Source organism: Erinaceus europaeus, chromosome 1 (genome assembly GCF_950295315.1).
Source record: "Erinaceus europaeus chromosome 1, mEriEur2.1, whole genome shotgun sequence".
NCBI classification, from domain to species: domain Eukaryota; kingdom Metazoa; phylum Chordata; class Mammalia; order Eulipotyphla; family Erinaceidae; genus Erinaceus; species Erinaceus europaeus.
This window is the reverse complement of record NC_080162.1, coordinates 75,480,383-75,503,264: the sequence shown is the minus strand read 5'-3', so window position 1 is coordinate 75,503,264 and position 22,882 is coordinate 75,480,383. Positions and strand designations below refer to the sequence as shown.

Below are 22,882 nucleotides of genomic sequence, written 5' to 3'. Positions count from 1 at the left end.
GGGTGGGGAAACTTGTTTCTGCCAAGAGGCATTTAGGTATTTATAACATCACTCACAGGGTGACATAAAATCACCAACTTAAAAACCAGAACTGTGAGAGAAGTTCTGGTTGCCTAGGGCCAGACCAAATGATTTAGCTTGGAAGTCCCCCACCCCGACTCCAGGGCAAGGGGTATTATTAAGGACAATAGCATCAGTCAAGAAGCCAACACCCAGCACTTCATTTATTCACACGCATGTAGGGACCAATGACAACAAATCCTTAGTTGTCCCTGGAAACTCCTTCCCTACCAAAATGTCATCTCTGAAATGCACCAAGTGACCATTGAAACCGCACAAGAGGCATTATGTCCAATACACAGAACCCAGCTTACACGGCTATGCTGGCTGACCAGGGAAGCACTTACCTGCACAGGAGAAGCGTGGCTCCATGGAGCACGGGGATCTAAGAAGAAACTGCTTTGAGGACAGAGAAGCAGTGCTTGGTTCAGTTTGTCTCTTTTAGATAGGCTCCAGACCACTGTTGTTAATAGTGTAAAGACAACGTTAAATGTAAATGCCTTCACAGAACAGTGAACTTAACTCAGAGACAAAACAGGATAATCTCTCTTTAGTCAATGAAGAAGACTGAAAATGCCTGTGACTGCCTTTTAAAATAATTTAAAACATGAAAGGAACGCCTAGTAGTTCCAGGAAATCTAAACATCCTTTGCGAAGTCATCTCTCCCCTGTAGAAATGCAGATTTACTTAGGCTTATTATCCGACAGGAGGTTTATAAATGGGTCCCAGCAGCCTATGGAGCTCACGGCCCTCTGGAACAGCATATTCAATTTTGAGTGTGTGCACGCATCCTTGAGAGGAGCCTCCATCAGGCTCTCAGGAGAGCCTGGATTCCCAGGAAAGTGTAAAAGCCATTGCACTGACAGCTCCCTTTTTCTAACTCCAATTCCCTTAGAGTTTGCTTTTCTATCGTTTAGTAGATATTCATTCCAAACTCTCAAATTGACAAAGGAAAGACAAAGAACTGAGCTCGTCAATTGATACTTATTTGGCTTCAAGTATTAATCCCCAAGGTCAAAGCCTACCCTCCATAGCTTTTTGTGGCACCCACAGAGGGAAACAGTCTGTGCTGTATCTTCTCAGATCAGACATATTTTGGGTTCCCAAAGGGCCTGATGGGTTTGGAATACTGAGTACACATACATACCTCTCTCAAACAAAGTCTGACTTTGGACATAAGACAAATTAATGGCATCTTACCTGGTCAGTTGGTTATCCTTTGCATTCTGAAACATCAATTTTCTTGTCCTTTGGGTCATGAGTAAAGTAGTCCTCTATCAAGTTCTCAGTCTCAAGACTTAGGACTGTGTACTCAACGACTGTAGTGTGAAGTCAAAAGGCAAATACTCACTGAGAACACACCCCACCTTCCAGGATGGTGCACAGCTCATCCTTGGGGTGATCAAGCAGGTGGCAGCTGTGCAGACTAATGGAAATCTATGCAACAGCTATCCAGGCCAAGTGTCCATCCTGTATGCTCAGCAGTAACAACTTTACAGAGTAGAGCTACTACTCCCGTTGGGAAATGGAGAAGTTGGCAGAGAGGCTGAAGAGCTTACCCCAGCCCCAGAGCCAGCAGATGGGACACAGCCAGCGCTTTATCCCACAGTACTCTTCTACCTCTCTGATGAGCTGACTGACAATATCACACCCCAACTCTGAATTGTAACACATCCTAAAATCCTGCAGATATAACTGGGCAAACAGATTTATAATGGCACATGTACATATCGCCACCACCAACCAGCTACCCAATTACTGCAGAGTCACCTAACTGCAACTTATCCACAAGTACTTCTAACAGCCAGCACCACAAAACTGCAGCTTAATCCACCCTCAATAAATCCTACCACGTGTAACCTATTTTATCCAATCCATAGCAAGCAAATCAGTGGATATCTGCCAACTAATCTTTTATTTCCATCATGTTTGCTTTTGTCTTATTTACATACTGGTTTCCAATGAGCCCAAAGCATGTCTTAAAAATTAGGCTATGTAAGCCTGAGAATTTTTGTTTTTTTTGCCTCCAGGGTTATCGGTGGGGCTCAGTGTCTGAAGTATACGAATCCACTACTCCTGGGGGCCATTTTTGTTGCCCTTGTTGTTATTGCTGTTGTTGTTGGACAGGACAGAGAAAAATCAACAGAAGGGAAGGCAGAGAGGAAAGAAAGATAGATATCTGCAGACCTTCTTGACCACTTGTGAGGCAACCATCCTGCATGTGGGGAGCCAGGGCCTAGAGCCGGGATCCTTATGCCAGTCCTTGAGCTTTGCATCGTGTGCACTTAACCTGCTGTGGTACCGCCCAGCCCCTCAAGCCTGAGAATTCCTATTTATTATTTTTGCTTAGCCAGGGGTCTTATCTATATGCCACTCTGCACAGTAATTTTTCATCCATCAAAGACAGGGAGGAAATACTAGAGCACTGGAGCTTCCTCCAATACCATAGGACCTCCCATGTAGTGACAGTGTTTCAATCTGAGCCATACATTGGACAAGGCATGTGCCCTACTTGGTGACTTACTTTTGACCCAGATCTGAGGAATTCAAGAAATCACCTCCTGCAGTCTGGCATCCACTCAAATTCCCTAATGTCAGTGTCTACTTCACTGCTGTCTACTGTCACACACCAAGGAGCTCCTACTCAAGGCTTTTTAAAGCCAGGGCTGGTGTTCCTCCCTCACAGACAGACACACACACACACACACACACACACACACACACACAGGTCATCAAGTCACTAGAAGCCTTTGTGGCCAACTCTCTCATTGAGACAGTTGGGGATAAGCAGCTCTGGAGGGATGTCATGGTACACACAGCCATGCTCACAAGGGGAAAAGCACTACCACAGCTTTCATTAGAGTTCAGCTGCCAGTTCATACTGGAGAGAAGTTTGTCAAGTGACAGGGTCTGAAGACAAGTGAAATGCCTTTAGGCCTAAGCTCACAAAACAAGAGCTTCACATTAAGAAATCCTGCTCCTGGCAGTCGGGCTGTAGCACAGCGGGTTAAGCGCAGGTGGCGCAAAGCACAAGGACCGGCATAAGGATCCCGGTTCCAACCCCGGCTCCCCACCTGCAGGGGAGTCGCTTCACAGGCGGTGAAGCAGGTCTGCAGGTGTCTATCTTTCTCTCCCCCTCTGTCTTCCCCTCCTCTCTCCATTTCTCTCTGTGCTATCCAACAACGACAACAATAATAACTACAACAATAAAACAACAAGGGCAACAAAAGGGAATAAATTAATAAAATAAATATTAAAAAAAAAATCCTGCTCCTGAGCCAGAGTGATGTAAGCTGAGGCCCACTCCCTCAAAGCAGCTTCTGTACAACCTGACCTTTCTTCCCTCCTCTCCCCTAATCCCAAAAGCAAGTGGCCACAGAGATGACTGAGACCACAAGTACAGATTGTACAGGTTTATTTTTCCAATACCATAAGAGACATACAAGAGCAGTGCTTTTTCTGGGCAGCCCCATGGACCAGACCAGTTCCAAACTATACCCCTACAGTGGCCCCAAAGGTATCAGCAGAAAGAAGAGGAGAATCAGCTATGTTTGGGCCTCTGCTCCCTGTCTTTGGTAGACTGACTGTGGAAGCTAACGACTTGGCCAATACTGCATTTAAATCAACACCACCACATTGGCAACTTTTCACTCATGCTTTGCATGACAAAAAGAAAAGAAGAGAAAAGAAAAGAAAAAAGCACCCCACTGGATGAAATGGCAGAAGGAGAACTTTCAGATGAAATGGGACTTCCTGAGGCCATAATTTTATAATTCTATACTTCACACAGATGCATCCACACACAGAGACCTAGGTTAAACAAGGACTTTCAACTCTGCCACAAGTCAAGTGTAAGAAGTAAGGCAGGAAGCAGGGTGTGGGAAGACAACTACAGAAACATCTATTTGATGAAAATATGTTGGGGGAGTGGCAGTTAGCAGGAATGGCTGCTACTTCCCCAACTTGCTGTCAAAAGTACATCAAAAAAGAGCCCCATGGTCTCAGGAAAGTATGGTCCCAGATATTGTCAGGCAGTGGCCCTAGAGCCAGGTCTGGAAAAGACAGCATGGGGCTGCCCAGAGTACTCACTCTCAAATTCAGAAGAACTAAACACTGGGTGGTGATTTGTCACACATGGCAACAAGCAGCCAGTGAAGACAGAAAGAGATCTGAAGAAACAGACGTATTTACTCAGTAGCTTGTGGGAAACTAACATTGGCTCTGGAGGCCACCACAGGGCACCAGGCCAACCTGGAAGATAACTAGTCAAATCACTCCACTCTCATGTCAGGCAATACAGCACATAGTTGCTCTGACATAAGATAGGACAAAAAAAAAAAAAAAGTCAATTACACCATTTTAATGCAATGATGCCAAAGACATAAAATAAGGGAGACATGGTCATGTTCTCTGTACAATACATCCTTTACAGAATTGGCCGGTACTGTGTACAACATATAAATACATGATCAAACATTAGAGGTGCATAGAGCATACTTACAGAAGCCAAAAAGTTCACTTTATACATCCAAGAATAAAGAGTTAAAAATATAAAAATAAGAAACACACACTGCTTTGAAATGTAAAATGACTTTCACATACACAGGTGCATGGAGATGCCTACTCCTCTAGAGTTCAAAGTGGCAGGGAAGGTGTCAGCAGAGGAAGTCACCTGCCAAATGTCAGGATATCTGACTTTACAAGGTCTACAGATGGCATTTCAAGAAAACAGAGGACCCTATCCTCAACTCCCACTGTCCAAGCAGGTCTATTCAAGGTTCCAAAAGCTCCTGAGGGCCAGTGATTGTACCAGAGCAGGAAAGTTCCAAATTGGTTTCTGCAATAGAATCAAAGGCCAGATGGCTCCATCAACTGGCAAATGACTGAACTGTGACCCTGAGGTCAGCAGGTGACTGAGCCCCCTGGTGGGCACTGCTGGGAGTCAGTGTAACCCTGTGATGGCTTCTTTCCCAGCCATCAATACCCCAGACAGAATAGCAGATGGCAGCAGGGAAGGGGCCAATGGAAGACTGACATTTCTACTCAGTTTGGATAGATTAGTTCCCTTGGTGGAGAACAGAACCTTCTTGCTTCAGCTTCAAGCCCCTCTAGGTTGTCAGGCAGACTCCCCCCCACCACACCAGGCTGTGTCTGTGTAAGAGCTCTGGCTGGCTGGTTAGCCTTGGGCAGCCCAACAAGCTACCCTGCAGGAAACCCTCCAGTAAGACCAGAAGGGTCAGTAAGTATCAGAGGGGCTCTAGCACTATAAATTTTAGGGCGAGGCAAGAATACTCTTGCCCAAAGAGACAGTTTATTGTATCAATAATATTCTGTATACAGATTTAAGATCAATCATTATCAAAATACACACACTAAATGTACAACTTTTCCCATGGCCATAATTTATTATCTCACCACAAGGCACAATACACAAAGCTTTGAGGGTCCAATACAGTCATCATGACAGAACGCACCACAGCCCTGGCACATGATCATGGCTTTCAGGCTACACGCACACTGGAGAGAGATGCTTTCCACTGTGCTGCTGTCGGTGAACATCTGCAAGGAAAGTGATGCACTGTGGCTTGCACCAAAGTGTGCTTTGTGGCTCAGCTGCACCACGCTTCCAGCAAGGCCTTTGGGAAAGGTGGGAGAGCTGGAAGGGTAATTAAAGCTGGTGGAACTTAGCTGGAGTTTGGAAAGCTTCCCATAAAATGCCTGTTTGATGTTGAGTTGGGAGGGGATGGATGAAGGCTCCAGAGGCTGACTGAGACCTTTCCCAGGCTCTCGGGGTAATTTCCAGAAGGGCAGGTCAAGGACAAAGGGCAAGTGATCCACCAGCTCCCGAGCACCAGGCCCAGCAGTGTTCCTGTTCTCCGCATTTGCCTTGAGTAGACCGCCCCCCAAAGTCTTCTCACTCTTGACGGTGCTGACAGAGGCAGGTGGTGGCTTTGGAACCCAGTCTTCTCTGGCAGCTTGTACCCCACCAGACACAGAGTTCTTGTTCAACCCCAACTTCCTAGGGGTAGAGCTGGGAGGAGCACCAGAGGGCAGTGGCACTGGCTCCAATGGCCTAGGACACTGAAGGGCTGCAGACATGTTCTTAGAGGCAAAGAGCTTCTTCCCTTGGCTTCCAACACTGTTCTGATTACACAAGGTCTGACCTGTCTGATCAGGACCCAAGGAGACCACATTTGGAGATGAGAAATAAGGGGCTCTCGAGGTAGTGAGATTTCCTGGACTTCTGCCTATGGCAGCATTTGAATTACTGCCCTGGGACAGGTCACAAGCTTCCTTCTGATCTTCAAAACCAAAGGGACAGAAACGCTCTTTGGATTCCACTTCAAGTTTCCCAGAGGCAGCTGCTGTATTTGTCACTGGACATAGGGAGTCTAAACACGGGATTATCTTAGATGTCTTTTGGGTGGCCTCTAGCTGAGAAAGACCAGTGCCTGCTTCACAACTCTCAGGTCCAAGAGGCTCTTTCAAAACTCTTAGAGAACTGAGGCTACTCCTGCCAACCACACAACTGTTTTCTCCAGGGTCTTGCAAAGATCTCATGCCAAAGGAGCTCTGTTCTTTAGTATGTGGGAGTTGTGGGGATTTGGGTTTGCTGCCACTGTGGGCAGGAAGAAGAACTTTCTCTAAGGGCAAGCTGCCCTGCAGCAACTGCATTACCAGTGGGTTAGTGGCCTCCACTGAGGACCCAGACCTGCCCAGGTACACAGGTCTTGGCTGGTACTCAGTGCTGGCTAGAAGCAGGGAGTCTGGGATCCTTTGGGGGACTGCACATACACGAGACACCCAGCTCTGGGAAGCAACTATACTATTTGTCCTTGAGACCAGACTCGGGTCACTGTTAACCTTGGACAGTGAAGCAGATTGGTCCCAATCATTTTTCTGATCCTTGTCTACCACTGGCAATATCTTCGTTACTGGGGCTTCACTAAGGTCAACTTCACTGTTGTCCTCAGAGAGGTGGCCTTCAAAGTCAGAGGCTGTGTCTGTAGACTCACTCAGTGCTGCAGAATCTCCATCTCCATTGATTTTCAGTCTTTCACTTTCACCATGCTTGCAGTCACTGCCAGCACTGTCAGAGCATCCTGGAGATGGCACGGTCCACAGTGAAGGAAAGTTGCTGGGGGTGTCTATAGTCTCCTCAACTGTCAACCCACCAGGCAATGCAGGAGGAGTAAGGGGAACAGCTTTCTCCAGCTCCTCTCCAACCTGAGGCTCAACAGATAGGCTATCTTCTCCAGAGTCAAGTTCAGACTGTTGCACCACCTTATCATTTGACAGGCTAGGCACCCACGGGGCAGCACTGGCAGAGACAAGAGCTTCGGTTTTCAAGTTTTCTTGCCTAGCAGCACTTTCTGTCAGGGGTGGGCATGAGCCACCAAACTCTGATTCATCATCAAATTGTCTGTCCTGCAGGCAACCAGTCAATGATGGTTCAGGGATGGTAATAGGGGTCACATTCACAGACTCCTTCACAGTGGGATGACAGTCACCATTCAGAGCTGGGCCTGTTCCTTCTAGTACAACACTCATTTGAGAATGAATAGGGCTCTTCTCTGGGGGAACAGTGGGTCTATGCTTGTCATCCTTTTCCCAGGAAGTAGCACCAAACTCACATTCAGTTCTAACATCTAGATGCAAGGGAAGCTGCTCAACTAAATTCTCAGGTACTGGGGTTTTTGAGGACAGTGGGGACAAAGCCTGGCATGGCTGGTCCCCAGTCAGAACAGTAGGGAGTTGGGAGGCATCTTCCAGCCCATTGATAAGGATGTCAGGAACTCTCTGTAACGGACAGCTCTCCTCCTTTATGAGAGAAGCCTGGTCCTCTCTTCTGACACTGGATATGGCAGTTCCAATCTGGGTATGCTCCTCATTTAGAGAACAAGGCGGCAGTAGTTGTGTTCGCTGTAGATCTGACGCACACTCTCCAGGGGTGTTTGGGCCTCCCCCGGGCTCACAGTGGCCACAGGTCTTACCACCATCACCACTGTCGCTGTGTCTGCCACCTCCCTCATCCGTGGTCCCGCCGCCACCTCCACCCGGGCCACCCCCCCCTCCGATGGCAGTGGTGGCTGCCTCTCGATGGCAGTGGTGGCCTCTTGCCCCTCGGATCTGCAGAGCACGGGCTTTAATGTCTGCGAGGGTCCTGGCATTGGTCCAACCCCGGCAGGAGGACTCTGTGATGGGGACGATGCGGGGACATATCTGGTAAGTGGGCTGACCTTTAACCACCCAGGGTGGTTTGATACGTGAAAGTTGAATCTGCAAAAGAAAAATTGGAAAGCAGTTTTTATTGGCTGGATGATCTCACCTAGGAACTGTAAAGGTAAATTAGGATGATAGTAGCTAAGTTTCCTAGAGAAACAGTTCTCTTTAAAGTGAAATAATTATGGTAAAACAGCTATCCACAACACCATTCCACTCTAAAGATTTCGCTCAAGGGTTGTTACTTGCTACATTTCTAAAGTTAAATTACTGGTGGGACTATGTGAGTGCCTACAATGGACCTGATGCCAAATAAGAGATTTTAAGACCCAAATGATTTTAACCGAGAGATAATCTCAATCTCAACAGGGTGAACAAAACTGAGAAGACCTGGCGGTGGTACTCAGTTAAGCACCAACATCACCATACAGGGAGAATGCCTCAGAAGCAGTGAAGCAGGTCTGCAAGTGTCTATCTTTCTTTCCCCCATTCCCACTCAATTTCTCTCTGTCCTATGATGGAGCTGGAAGAAGTGTATGTAGTTGGGGAGGGAGGAGAAAGAGAAGGAGAAAAAGGAAAACAATGGCCACAGGAAGTGGTGGATTCAGAGTACCAGCATCAAGCCCAATAATAAGCCTGGTGGCAATAATAAAAATAAATAAAGGAACCTTATGCTTCCTGTTTGTCTAGTCAATTTCAAGAATGATTCTCTACCCGGTTTGAGACCCTGGCTCCTCACATACCGAGGAGGGTCACTTCACGGGTGGTGAAGCACATCCGCAGATGTCTGTCTCTTCTCCTCTCTCCATTTCTCTCTGTCCTATCTAACAACAATATAAATAAATAAAAACAACAATAACCACCACCACAACAACAACAACAATAATAATAAAAACCAAGGGTGACAAAAGGGAAATATATATCCCCTCCAGGAGCAGTGGCAGTGGATTCATGGTGCAGGCACCGAGCCCCAGCAATAAGCCTGGAGGCAAAAAAAAAAAAAAAAAGATAGTTTAAAAAAATATTTAAAAAAGAATGATGCTCTAGTAGAGAGGGCTCTATACTCCCACATAAGTAAACAAGGCACATAGGTTTCCATTCCTGCAAGGGGGCTCCACAAATCTCCTGACCCTCAAAGGAAACTATCCCCAGGGAAGGTAGAAATCAACCTCTTACCCTGATGGGCGGGACTTTGGGCTCCTCTTTGGTGGGCTGTGGCTTTTCGGGGTGAACACTTTCAATTGTGTTACGAAAGGACTGACGATCTTCAAGCCGGGGCTTCTTTTCGGGAAAGGACGCAGAGGCCGCCTGCTCAAATGATTTCCTCTTCTGATCCTTGGGTTCCTGATCCACAGTCTCCTGAGGCAAGCTGGGAATTCTGTCTGGAGATGCAGAGGCATGTACCCGGCTATCCAGGTTGGTTTGGATCTGGGAAGCCACAGGTTTGGCCAGGAATTCAGGCCCCTCTGAGTCAGGAGTTGCAGAGGATGTACCTGGCAGGTGGGGATTGCTCACCCCTGCTGAGTCAGTTTTAGCCTCCCCATCATTGCAGACAGGGGTGTCTGGAGCCACAGACTGTGTGTCTTTTGCAATCTCTGCTTGTTCTGACTCCTGCTTTTTATACAGATTCCTTCTGGCTCTGGTTCGGAGATCTGGCCGAGAGCGTTTCTTGAAATGTCCGTCTCGCTGCCTGGTGGTGGGACCACGCTGTGGCCGTACTGAATCTCCTGGGACACGCAAATTACTCTTGATTTCAGGGTCCTCCTCCTGGCTCACATTCTGCTTCAATGACTCTTCTTTAGTCAATCCCAATCTGCAAATCCAACACACACCATCAGTTACAGATAAGAAAAGTATGCCCATGTTCTTTCTTTGAATAATATACACCCAAATACACATATCTCAGAATGAATCAAGTCTATACGGGGCTTGCCACTAACCACTGAAAAGCATGCTATAGTTACCCTGTGAAAGCAAAGCTATGCTAAATGACTTGAGTCACTGTAACCTCCCAAACTCTCACCATGTACGTCTGCATGATTGTGAGAACACCTGCTTCTAATTCCACTTCCCAAAGTACAACTAGAACTCAGAGCACCACATGTCTTACTTCTGTCCATAGTAGTCTTCAAAGAACTTTTCTTTCCATTGTTCTACCTTCTTTTCCTTCTCCATTTCCTGTCGTATTCTGACTTGCATCTCATGGGTAAATTCACCTAGGAAATAAAAAGTTTTCAAGTGCAGGTATTCAGAACATTAATGCCAATAAAAGCCTAGTCTTGCAGTTCTACTACATCGGCTTTTTTTTTTTTTTAACTACTACATCAGTTTTTAACATATTTACAACTTTGAAAGATTATTTTTTCTATCTCCTACCCATTTTCTTCATGTTGGTTCCTGCTTCCTCCAAAGGCTCTCTCACATCATGCTCTGAACTCGGGATACACGGCTATAACACTTTTGTTAGGGACTGTTCCCTAGCACAGTCATTCAACATTAAGCAACACACTTACCAAAATAATAAAACAAAACAAACAGTAATAATAAAAACCCAGTTGTGCTTCTTGTGCAGAAAAAAAAAAATTTAACATGGTAGGCCTGACTACTAATTCCTAGAAAGGCTTGATTTCAAATTTGACCCTTGGCTGACATCATGAAATTTGGATTCCAGGAAGGTTCAAAAGCCCTGTAACTAATATAAATGTTTCTGTGTGCCTAAACTGTTCACACAAATAATGATGGTTTGTAATGGGCATTTGTTTTTCTTTTTTTAAAAAATATTTTATTTATTTATTGGATAGACACAGCCAGAAATAGAGAGGGAAGGGAGTGATAGAGAGGGAGAGAGACAGAGAGACACCCACAGCACAGCACTGCTTCACCACTCATGAAGCTCTCCCCTGCAGGTGGGGACTGGGGACTTGAACCTGGGTCCTTGCTCACTGTAACATGTATACTCAACCAGGTGTGCCACCACCCAGCCCCAGCTTTTTTATCTTCTCTCTCTTTTTTTTTTTAAAGATTTTATTTATTTATTAATGAGAAACATAGGAGGAGAGAGAAAGAACCAGGCATCACCCTGGCATATGTGCTGCCAGAGATTGAAATCAGGACCTCATGCTGGAGAATCTGATGCTTTATCCACTGCGCCACCTCCCGGACTACTCAGCTTTTGTTTTTCTTTGGGGAATCTCAAATTTGGGGATTTGCCAAGCATAGGTTTCTTTTGTGATCCAAAACATACAAATTTACAAGTTTTCCTAGCAGATTACTTTTTATATACATTGTCACATGTAAATTTGTTTCAAATCATGTAACTTTTTTTTTTTTACAAGTTTTCCTAGTAGATTAACATATTATATGTACTGTCACGTGAATTTGTTTCAAATCCTGTGACTCACAGGGAAAGACAGCTAGCTCTTGGTTTCCCTGAACTTTGAGTATCTTTTCCCTGTGCTGATTTTTTTTTTTCTAAAATAGATTATAGTTGTGAATAGGACTATAAGGTGAGAGTGTAAATCCTCCTAGAGAAACAATGAACCTAGAAGGCTACTTGGAGCTCTCCAACAGACTCCCATGTGACTTCCTCACAAAACTAAGAGTTGCTAACAATTATTACAAGTTGAAATGACCAAAAAGAGATTTTTGGTACAGGTTTTCACAAGTAGATCCCTTATCTGACATGTAAGTTGACACCACAGTGAACCTGCCTCCATCCAAATGATCACCACACCATGATTACTGGAAAGAACAGTTTGTCATTTTAATGATTAAGAGGTGATATAGTGCAAATCCAAATACTCCCTGGCTTCAGAAATATGAAGCATGTCAACATCCACCACATTTACTGGTACTATTAAAAAGCCCTACTTCTTACTGAATGTCCCTTTAGGGGGAGAGGAAGGAAGGGAGAGGGAGAGGAGGGGTAAGGATAGGGAGACAAAGAGATTTGCATACTCTTCTTTAGTTTTGTTTTCTTCGTTTGTTCCTTTTTTTAATTTGATAGGATGGAGAAATTGAGTGGAAGTAGAGGAAGAGAGATACCTGCAGCAATATTTTACTGCCCATGAATCTTCCCCCTTACCGGTGGGAACTAGGGGTTTGGAGTTCTTGTGCATGGTGACATGTGCACTCAACTGCCTACACCACCACCCAGCCCCTTCTCGCTCCCTCTCGCCTTTCCCCCAATCCAAAAATAAAAAAATCACACATATACGCTTTTTAAAGTCTACTCACCATCAGCCAACCGTTCCCGCCAGCTCTGAGCAGCATGGGTAAAAAACTCATTGTTCAGTGCACTGCTACTGAGACGCAGCAGGCCATCTGCCCCCACCTAGACGCATCAAGGAAGAAAATTCAGTAAAGAAAGAAACTAAGAACAAGAGCATAAGTTTGCCCAGAAAGAAGTAAAGAGGAAGCTACCCATCTGCACCTGTCTGTCCACTTCAGGCAGGAGGAAAAGAAGCTGTTGCTGGAAGTGGGATGGCAGTGAGTGGAAGGTCCGAGAATTTATGAGGGCCCGGAGGTTGGTGTTGACGAGAATGGACCCTGGAGTCTCAAAATCTATCTCTTCCCCTCTGTTGCGCTTCATTTGACCTGTGATTTTTTTTAAGTAGCAAGGAGACAGAGATTTTCAGTTTCTTAAACCAAAAGAGCAAGTGTCAACTAAGGGGGAAAAATGGTGGTAGCAACCAAACTACCCAGAACTTATCAGTACACAATCTGTTCAGTAGTCTAGTCCACTCTAACCTACACATGATGATTCTTTCCATGGTTCTTGTTGTTTGTGCTCTCTCAGACAAGATGGCACCATGCTGTATCACCACCTGAAGAGGACACTCTTCCCACACCAGGAAATTTAGAGAAGAACCTCCACAAAGCCAAGTGGAGAGATGATACAAGTCATCATCTAAGAGTCAGCTTACTATGGAAAAATATGCAAGTTTTCTGTACATGGGCTAGATAGGTAGAATTCCATATCAAAAGGGACTAAAGTCCACTGAGATGTCAGTTTTTTAAAAACTTTTATTTATCCCCTTTTGTTGCCCTTGTTTTATTGTTGTAGTTATTATTGTTGTTGTTACTGATGTTGTCGTTGTTGGATAAGATAGAGAGAAATGGAGAGAGGGGAGGAAGACAAAGAAAGGTAGAGAAAGACACCTGCAGACCTGCTTTACTGCTTGTGAAGCGACCCCACTGTAGGTGGGGAGCCGGGAGCTAAAACCGGGATCCTTATGCCTTCCTTGCACTTTGCACCATGTGCGCTTAACCTGCTGTGCTACCGCCCAACTCCCCGAGATGTCAGTTTTTATCATAGAGGCCTCGGCAAATGTTATTATTTATTTATTTGTTTTTAATATTTATTTATTCCCTTTTTGTTGCCCTTGTTTTATTATTGTAGTTATTACTGTTGTTGTTGATGTTGTTGTTGTTGGATAGGACAGAGAGAAATGGAGAGAGATGAGGAAGACAGAGAGGGGGAGAGAGACACCTGCAGACCTACTTCACCGCCTGTGAAGCGACTCCCCTGCAGGTGGGGAGCCGGGGGCTCAAACCGGGATCCTTATGCTGGTCCTTACACTTGGTGCCACGTTCACTTAACCCACTTAACCACTACCACCCAACTCCCCTGCAAATGTTATTTTTATGGGGTTGGAGGAGAGATACTAAGAATAAAGATCTAGGAGATGTTAGATTAAGCCCTGCTAGTAAGTTGGAAAATCAGCAAGGCAGCAAATCTAGTTCTCACTTGGATAATGGTTTATTCAATTTTTCAGAAGCCAGGTTTGTCTTCTTAATGGTTTTATGTAGCTGGTCTACAAACCACCAGCAAGTGGGCTTTGAGAAATAAATCCTGAATAAGCAGTATTCTAGCCTTATAAATATCCCTATAGAAGTGGGAGGTGCACATTAAAGAACTTATTTATTACCCCCCCCAATTCAACATAGGCTTCCATTCAACATACTGACTACTTTATTTCTTTTAAATTTTAATTATTATTGGACAGAGACAGAGAGAAACTGAGAGACAGAGAGACATCTGCAGCTCTACTTCACCACTTATGAAGCTTTCCCCCCTGCAGGTGCTGGGCACCAGGGGCTTGAACCTGGGTCCTTGTGCACTGTGATGTGTGCGACAAACCAGGTGCGCAACCAGGTGGCCCCTTGACTAGTTTACTTGGGGGTGGGGAGCATCCGACAGAGATGTTGAGGACAAATGTGACAAGACATTAGCAATGAAAGAATTCTTGACTGAGAAGCCAAGAAGTAATTTTCACTCACTTGAAGACTCACTAAGCAGTACAAGGCAGGAAGAGGTTAAGCCCTTCTAGGGTTGTAAGAGAACCCATGTGGTACTATCTCTACAGAGCATAGCGAAGATCTATACACAGCATAACAAAAATACATGGTAAACAAAAACAAACACAAAAACAGAAGGCAATCCAAGAAGTAAAAATAAACTAGTAAATGAAGTGGAGTAGAGGAGACCATCTTCTCACTAGGCCTGCAGGGGTCCCCTTTCCAGGCAGAGAAATGGGTGCCAAGCCACTCACCTGTGGCCGGCTTCCGGAAGCCTCTCAGGAGCGGGGCAGGGTCCCGGGCGACCTCGGCCTGGCCACGAATAGCAGCGCTGCCCAGGGCCAGAGAGCCACTGCTGCTGCTGGACGGGCTGCCGCTCTCGCCATCGGCGTGGCGGCCTGAGAACCCTGAAGGCACAGCATTCCACTGGTCAAAAGATTCACATGCCGCGCCCATGGTTCTCAGACAAGCTTACTTCTCCCAGCAATCCCTGAGATGCTGCCAGCAATACCAGGTGCTTTCATGACCCAGCCTTGGGCTGTCAGATCATCATGTAGTCTGGCTTTAAAATATCACATAAGGATGCCAAACCACCATCTCAGTTTGTATAGCATTGCACCTTTCACAAAGCACCTGCACACTCTTTCATTAGACCCTGTGAGGTAAAAGCGAGAGCACTCCAAGCCCAATACTGGAACTTTGCTCAGGTCTCACCACATCATGCTGCCTGCCAGAGGAAATTCTCCTGGCACCGCAATACTTAAGTCAGAAACTGCTGTCAGGGGGAGGCAGGTCCTCAGGACCTGAGGAAGGAGCATCACTAGCATGAGTTTACACATACCTGATGCCGATTCCACGTGGGCCCCGTTTACCTTCAGAGGAGTCAGGACAACTCGAGGCAGCATCACCCCAGTTTTTTTCTTTTGCTTGTTTGCCTATATTTCCCGAACAAATACAGAAGAAAAACCAAGTCATCTGCAAGGTCTTAATAGCACTCCCTACTGACCAGCAATCTATGCAATCTTTTTTTTTAAGTATTTTATTTTTTAAATATTTATTTATTTTCCCTTTTGTTGCCCCTGTTGTTTTTCATTGTTGTTGTAGTTATTATTGTTACTGATGTCGTTGAATAGGACAGAGAGAAATGGAGAGAAGAGGGGAAGATAGAAAGGGGGAGAGAAAGACAGACACCTGCAGACCTGCTTCACTGCTTATGAAGTGACTCCCCTGCGGGTGGGAAGCCTGGGGCTCGAACTGGGATCCTTATGCCAGTCCTTGCGCTTAACCCGCTGCGCTACAGCCTGACTCCCCTATCTATGTAATCTTGTAAAAAAGAGTTCATACTTAACCTCAGAGCTGCTGAGAGCAGTGACTGATATTACTGACTTAAGTGCCAGCCACTGACCAAGCACCACTCCAAGCTGAATGAATGTACTGTCATCCCCTTTTTAAAGTTAAGGAATTTGTCCAAAGTCCCAAAGCTAGTCAGGGGGAGGGCCTACTACAGATTCCCAAACATGTGTTCTCCCTATTGTGCACTGTGTTTTATCTGTTCCTGTGTTTGTTATAAGAATGAACAGAATTGCCCATCTAATCACTCTGGGTTTAGGGAGAGAGCTCAGCATTTTATCACAGAAATCATATAACTGAGGCCTCAGAGACCCCACGTTCATTCCAGAGCACCACCATATGCCAGAGCTGAGTGGTACCCTAGTCTCTTATTCTCTGTCCCCCTCCCTCATAAAAATGGGTTTCAAAAAAAGAGCAGAGTCAGGTGGTAGTGCACCCAGTAGCATGCACAAGTTACCATGCATAAGGACCTGATTTCAAGCCCCCAACCCTCACAAGCAGTGGAGAAGTGCCACAAGTGTCTTTTCTCTCTCCCTCTCTTTTATCAGAATAAAGAAAAAAAAATTATTAGAAAAAAGTGCACTCTTCTCACTAATCCCACTTTTCCTGCAGTTCATTTTCTTCACTCTTTTAACTAATCCATAGTTACTACAAAAGAAAGAATCCTGTCCTCAGCCTGGTCTCACTTGTTACCCCCTCCCACACCCTGCAGTCATATACTCTCTTCTCTACCTGGGAGGAAGTTCTGTAGCTGTCTCTGGGATTGGAAAGAGGTCGACTCTGAGATTCAGTAGAACAAGAAGCATTTGAAGATGTTTCATCAAGAGATACTGGAAGAGAGGGAAATAAAGGTTAGTTCCTAGCAATTGCTTATGGCTTTTTACCCACCCTGTTAAGGGCACTTACCATCATTTTCACCACTCACAGTGCTGGCTTCATTAGACCCACAGCTCTCCACATCAGCTGTATCCTCTGGCTCTTCTCCCTCTACTGTAGCTGGATGGCGAGACCACTGCAGAGCGTCCTTCTGTGACAGCAAGGCACAACTCAGGTGAGCAAAACCCTACAAATCCTACAAGCACAGCAGTCACTCCTAAATATGTATTGCTTATGGAGGAGGGGGATTTAGACTATCAGTAAGTCCCTACCCATTTCTAACTAACCTCTGTCTCAGTACCTTTACCTTATTACACATAAAATTAGATATGACTAAACATTTAATCATTAATTAAAGATGTATGGAATCCTCAAAGACAAGACAGGGTATAAAAGGGAAACAGGGCTCCTTAAGGAGCCCAAATGAACAGGAGAGAAAAATCCCACTTTCCTAATATACAGCACAAGCATTCAGGTATATATGATGCGACACCATGAAACAAAGAGTAACTGAACTAGAGGAAAGATGGCATGGAGGTAAAGAAAGTGAACGAGATCCGGAGTTAAGGCTCTCAAAAGAAGCTGTGCTATTTGGGTTGAATTTTAAAGGAAATTACCTAGGTTGGAGAAATAGCTCAATTGATAGAACAACAGACTTTGATGTCCGAGGTCCCTAGTTCAATTCCCAGTACTATGTATACCAAAGTGGTACTTATCTCTTTTCCTCTCTGTCTCATGTGAAACTTCCATATGTAGTAAAAATAATAATAATAATAATAATAATCTTAAACATGAATAATAAAAGAAATTAGCTAGTAGGCAGGTTAGGTGGTGTGGGGGAGACGGGTGGGAGTTCTAAATAAAAAGATGTAGAAAAGTGTCTCAACTCAAGAAAATCATAGCTTTCAGTATGCATGTGGGTATGTGTAGAGACTAAAGAGACTGTAAAATAACAAATGATAAGATACTGCACTCAAGGATTAAGATTTTGATTGCTTTGGAGTCTCTGCAGGGTAATGATCAGGGGAATGATCTAAGCTTTAGGAATTTCACACTGGCAACCATGAAAGTCTAGAGGCAGGAAGAGTTATCAGATTATCATAGAAGTCCAGAAAAATTAAGAAGATCTAAACTAAAGTAGTAAAGTGGAGGTCCATACTCCCAGTGGGATAAAGAATAGGGATGTTTCCAATGGAGAGGATGGGAGAGGGAACTCTGGTGGTGAGAACTGTATGAAATTATACCACTGTTATCTTTCAATTTTGTTAATTATTATTAAATCACTAAAAAAAAAAGTTACCAAGAACCACTGAAGACAGTGATTAAATACAGATGTAAACGGAGAAAAGTCATTGAAACAAAAAGGCTCCTCCCCCCACAATCTTGTCAATCATTATTATATCATTAGAGAAAAAAAAATTAAAGCAAGACAAAACAATGCCCCGTTTTCAACTACAGACAATAGATTTAAATCCTGGTTGGCCTGAACCAAAGACATTCTGGAATAGAAGACACCACTGCCAAGGAATGAGGAAGGAGAGTCATGTTACAGCATCTCTCAATAGGAGCTACAAATCAAAGATCACATACCAGCCCCCTTCCACAAGTTGACTCCAAACAGTGGCAGCCTTGACTCAAACCCCAACCTCCTTTCAGTCAGCTGGCTAGTGATTACTCTGAAAAAGTCATCAGCCTGATCAGTAAATACTTTCAGATACAAGTAACCAGGAGATCCAGGTAAGTATCAAGGTCCCCACTGCTCTGTTACAGCAACAAACTGCCCTCAAACAGAACCCATCAGTTTTCTCACAATAAATGACTCATCAAGTACAACCAGATATTTAAGTACAATTGCTACATGAAAAACAGCAAACCAAATACACAAACTAGAGTTGGTGTAGTGCATCAAAGTAAAAGACTGGGGAGGAAGGGGGGGGTGGTTCCAGGTCCTGGAATAGGATGACAGAGAACCTAGTGGGAGTTGAAATGTTACGTAGAAAACTGAGAAATGTTATGCATGAACAAACTACTGTATTTTACTGCTGACTGTAAACCATTAATCCCCCCAATAAAGAAATTTAAACAAACAAAAAAAAAAAACCCACAAACAGTAGGAAAATGTAATGATAACGAAGATTCTATATTAACTATTCTCAACAATGTCTCCCAATGACAGAATGTTGTTTCTTTTAAATAAGGCAAAGGAGTATGAACAGGCTGCTAAAGATTTAACATGAGATACAAAACCTTAAATGTGAACACACATCAGCAAAAAAAAAAGTTATTCCCCAGAGGGTAACCCAAAAGAAAGAGAAAAGACAAACTCCCAAGCCCAGTAAGAGAATACAGGAAAATAAATAAGTTCCCAAAATAAAGACTCCAGTTTCTGCGTTTAAGGTAAAATGCCCAGCACACTGAATAAAAAAGAAAGAAATTCATTTTGTGAAATTAAGAATACGAAACTGAAAAAAAGATCTTAATATCATTCTTCAGAGAGAACACATCACGTAAGCATGTATGAGAATAGTATCACACTGCTCACGAGCAATTTCAGAGAATATGATAGAGTAACAATCTTCTATAACTCAAGGTCAAATCAATAATTCATATGGAGGGGCCAGCTGGGTGGTGTTATACCCGGTTGAAAGCACATTATAGTGTTTTAAGAACTGAGTTCAGTCCCCTAAGTCCCCACTGCAGGGGAAAAGCTTCACAGTGAAGCAGTGCTGCAGGCATCTCTTCCTCTAAGTACCCCCACTTCCCTTTCAATTTCTCTTTCTCTATCCAATAAATAAAAAAAAAAAAAATAGTCATAATAATTCATTATGGAATGCTGACTAATACATGAGGCTCTTTAACTGTCTCTAGCTCCCACTTTCTCTCTGAAGTAAAAATAGAATAAAAATAATTCAGCATAAGAGAAGTAGTCTGATATTGCCAAACAAGCATATTTTTTAAAAGAAAAAAGTTTATACATAAGAAAGATGTCACTGGAAAACAATGTAACAATGTTGACTCTCCACAAAAATGATCTATGTATTCACTGAAACACCAAAATATCCTACCAGAAATCACAGATTTTTAATTTGGTAAAATGAACTTTCTCAAAGTTGAAAATGTCTCTTTATTATCTTTATTGTATAGAGACAGCCTGAAATCAAAAGGAAGGAGGAGATAGAGAGGGAGAGAGACAGAGACACCTGTAGCACTGAGAAGCTTTCCTGCTGCAGATGGGGACACAGTAATATATTCACTCAACCAGGTACTCCATCACCTGGCCCTCAAAAGTAACTCTTTAAATATCTGTTTTTTGAGAGAAACACTAAAGTGCTGCTCTGTGACAGACAGTGGTGGGAAGGAGGAACACCTCACATGCCAGGAATGTGCTCTACTTACTAAGCCACCTCCTATCCCTTAGAATTCTAACATATCTATACACATATTAATTAAAATGAAGACATTCAGCAAACTGGGAGAATATACTGGTAAACCATGTATCTCACACCTAGAAAATACCAATTTTTTAAAAATCTATAATTGAATAGTGGGGGAGAAGGACAGCAGATAGAGCAGAGGATTTGCATATGCGAAGTTGAGTTTGATCTTGGGCAGAGATCTAATGTGATGCTCTTGTTATCCCTCTCAATAAATTATTTTTTCAGATAAACAGTAAAAAATAATACAAAAAATTAGACAAACTACTTTTTCAGGAAGAGCTGCCATGATTTTCTCAAACTAATCTTTCCTTCCATTAGGTGAGGAGAGAGTGGTGTGTGTGTCCCCCTCCACTCCACACACACATCGACAGACATCTAATTTTTAGACAAGGAGGTACAAATTATTAAATGGAGTTTCTTCAACAAATGGTGCTGTGGAAATTGGGTTGAAACTTGCAAAAGAGTGAAACTAAACCACACATGAAAGTAGACTCCAAGTGGATCAAGGACTTGGATGTTAGACTAGAATAAAATACTCAGAGGAAAATATTGGCAGAACTCTTTCCATCTAAGTTTTACAGGCGTCTTCAACAACTTGAGTCTAATCAAAAGGAAAACAAAAGAGAAAATAAATTAATGGGACTACATCAAATTGAAAAGCTTCTGCACAGCAAAAGAAACAACCACACAACCTTACAGAATGGGAAATCAGACAAAAGGCTAATAACCAAAATATATAAAGAGCGCACCAAATTCAGCAACAGCAACAGTAACAAAAAGGACCCCATCCAAAAGCAGCGTGAAGATATGGACAGAATATTCACCAAAGAAGATATTCAAAAGGCCAACTGACCCTAGAAAAAAATGCTCCAAGTCACTAATTGTCAGAGAAATTCAAATAAAGACAACAATAAGATAACTACTTCACTCTTGTGAGAATGTCATACAACAGAAAGGATAGTAAGAAATGTTGGGAGAGGCTGCAAGGGTAAAAGAACCCTCCGTACTGCTGGTGTAAATGGAATTTGGTCCAATCCCTATGGAGAACAGTCTAGAAGCCTCTCAGAAGGCTAGAAGACCTCCCCTATGACCCAGCAATTGCTCTCCTGGGGATATGTCCTAAGGAAACACACTCATCCAAAAAGAGCTGTGTACACTTATGTTAATAGCAGCACAACTAGTAGTAGCCCGAATTAGAAGCAACCCAGGTGTCCAACAAGAGATGAGTAGCTGAGAAAGTTGTGATATATAATGCAATGGAATACTACTCAGCTATTATGATGAATTCGCCTTCTTCACCTCATCTTAGAGCTTGAAGGAATCATATTAAGTGAGATAAGCCAGAAAGATAAGGATGAATATGGGATGATCTCACTCATGGACAGAAGGTGAGAAATAACAGAAAGGGGAAACACAAAGTAGAACTTGGACTGGGTCTGGTGTACTGCAACAAAGCAAAGGACTCTGGGGCTTTCAGATCTTGATTCGTGATGGTGGAGGAGGGCCTAGGCTGGGGATGAAAGTGTTTTACAAAAAGTTGAGAAATTTTACCCATTTATCAAGAACTGTGTTTACTGTAAATCATTAATATCCCTTCCCCCAAAAGGATTAAAAAAAAAAGATAAACACACACATACAGATAATGGGAAGGACAGATAGCATAACGGTTATGCAAAGTCCCAGGTTCAATCCCCTGCACCACCAAAAGCCAGAGTTGAGCAGTGCTCTGGTAAATAAACAAATAAGTAAATAAATAAAATTTTTTAAAATCCTGGTGACCAAAAGTAGGCAAAGAAACTATCTATGCATGAGAATGTCATGGTGTGGGCATAACAGCTCAAGATAGGGGGTTGGAACCCGGGTCCTCAAGTATCGAAAAGTATGTGCTCTCCCAGATGAGCTATATTCCAGTCCCTAGGAGGACACTAACATAAGAGAGAGAAGCCCAGTGTTAAGAGATCAATGGACCTAGGACAGAGTGTTGTAAAGTACAAGTGGACATCTTCATAATACAGGAGCAGCAGAGGCCTGGAGATGGCTTACTCAGTACATCACATACTTTCATCAAGCACAAGGACCTGGGTTTGAACTTCCCGGCTACCACATGGGAGCACCTGAACAGGGATACTTCATGAATGATAGAACAGTGTTGATTTCTCTTTCCTATCTCTCTAAAAAATGAGTCTGACAGGAGTGGTAGAATCATGCAGGTGTGTAGCTCCAAAATAACCCTAGTGACCAAAAAGGGAGAGAGGGAGAGGGAGAAAGGGGGAGAAAGAGAGAGAGAGAGAGAGAGAGAAAAGAAAAAAAGGGGGGGTAGCAACAGTGATAAGAGTAAATTATATGTAATAGATCATATATAGTATATTTTAGATGATGAAAAACAGGAGCCATATTTCTTGCCACTGGAGAAAGAAGTTACAAATAATTATGGAAAAAAAAAAAATCAACCCTCTGAGATTGCACTATGATTTGTGTTAATGGCGTAAATTCATGATTTTTAACACACATAAAGATATAAATGCATATGTATATATGTACATAAATATACCCAGACATTCAGCACTATCCCAATAACCAAAGCACATCTAGAACCTACATCTTAGCTTCTAAATACCACTATACATTAAAGGAT

At 43.5% G+C, this 22,882-nt stretch overlaps 1 protein-coding gene across 3 annotated transcripts in view; it reads right to left on the bottom strand.

Annotated features, from left to right (window-relative positions):
* Positions 1–3,459: 3,459 nt before the first annotated feature.
* ASXL1 (ASXL transcriptional regulator 1) overlaps positions 3,460–22,882 on the bottom strand; it is a 68,571-nt gene continuing 49,148 nt past the window's right edge. For 2 of the 3 annotated variants that reach the window (XM_060188339.1, XM_060188334.1), the window contains exons 4-12: positions 16,841–16,961; positions 16,667–16,764; positions 15,426–15,519; positions 14,839–14,991; positions 12,717–12,880; positions 12,521–12,617; positions 10,395–10,500; positions 9,461–10,097; positions 3,460–8,341 (exon numbers count right to left, since the gene is read on the bottom strand). In XM_060188339.1, coding sequence (XP_060044322.1) covers positions 5,468–8,341; positions 9,461–10,097; positions 10,395–10,500; positions 12,521–12,617; positions 12,717–12,880; positions 14,839–14,991; positions 15,426–15,519; positions 16,667–16,764; positions 16,841–16,961 — 4,344 coding nt within the window. In that variant the 3' untranslated portion in view covers positions 3,460–5,467. Of the gene's footprint in view, positions 8,342–9,460; positions 10,098–10,394; positions 10,501–12,520; positions 12,618–12,716; positions 12,881–14,838; positions 14,992–15,425; positions 15,520–16,666; positions 16,765–16,840; positions 17,007–22,882 lie in introns of those variants that run through there. The other variant, XM_060188349.1, reaches the window with a different exon arrangement.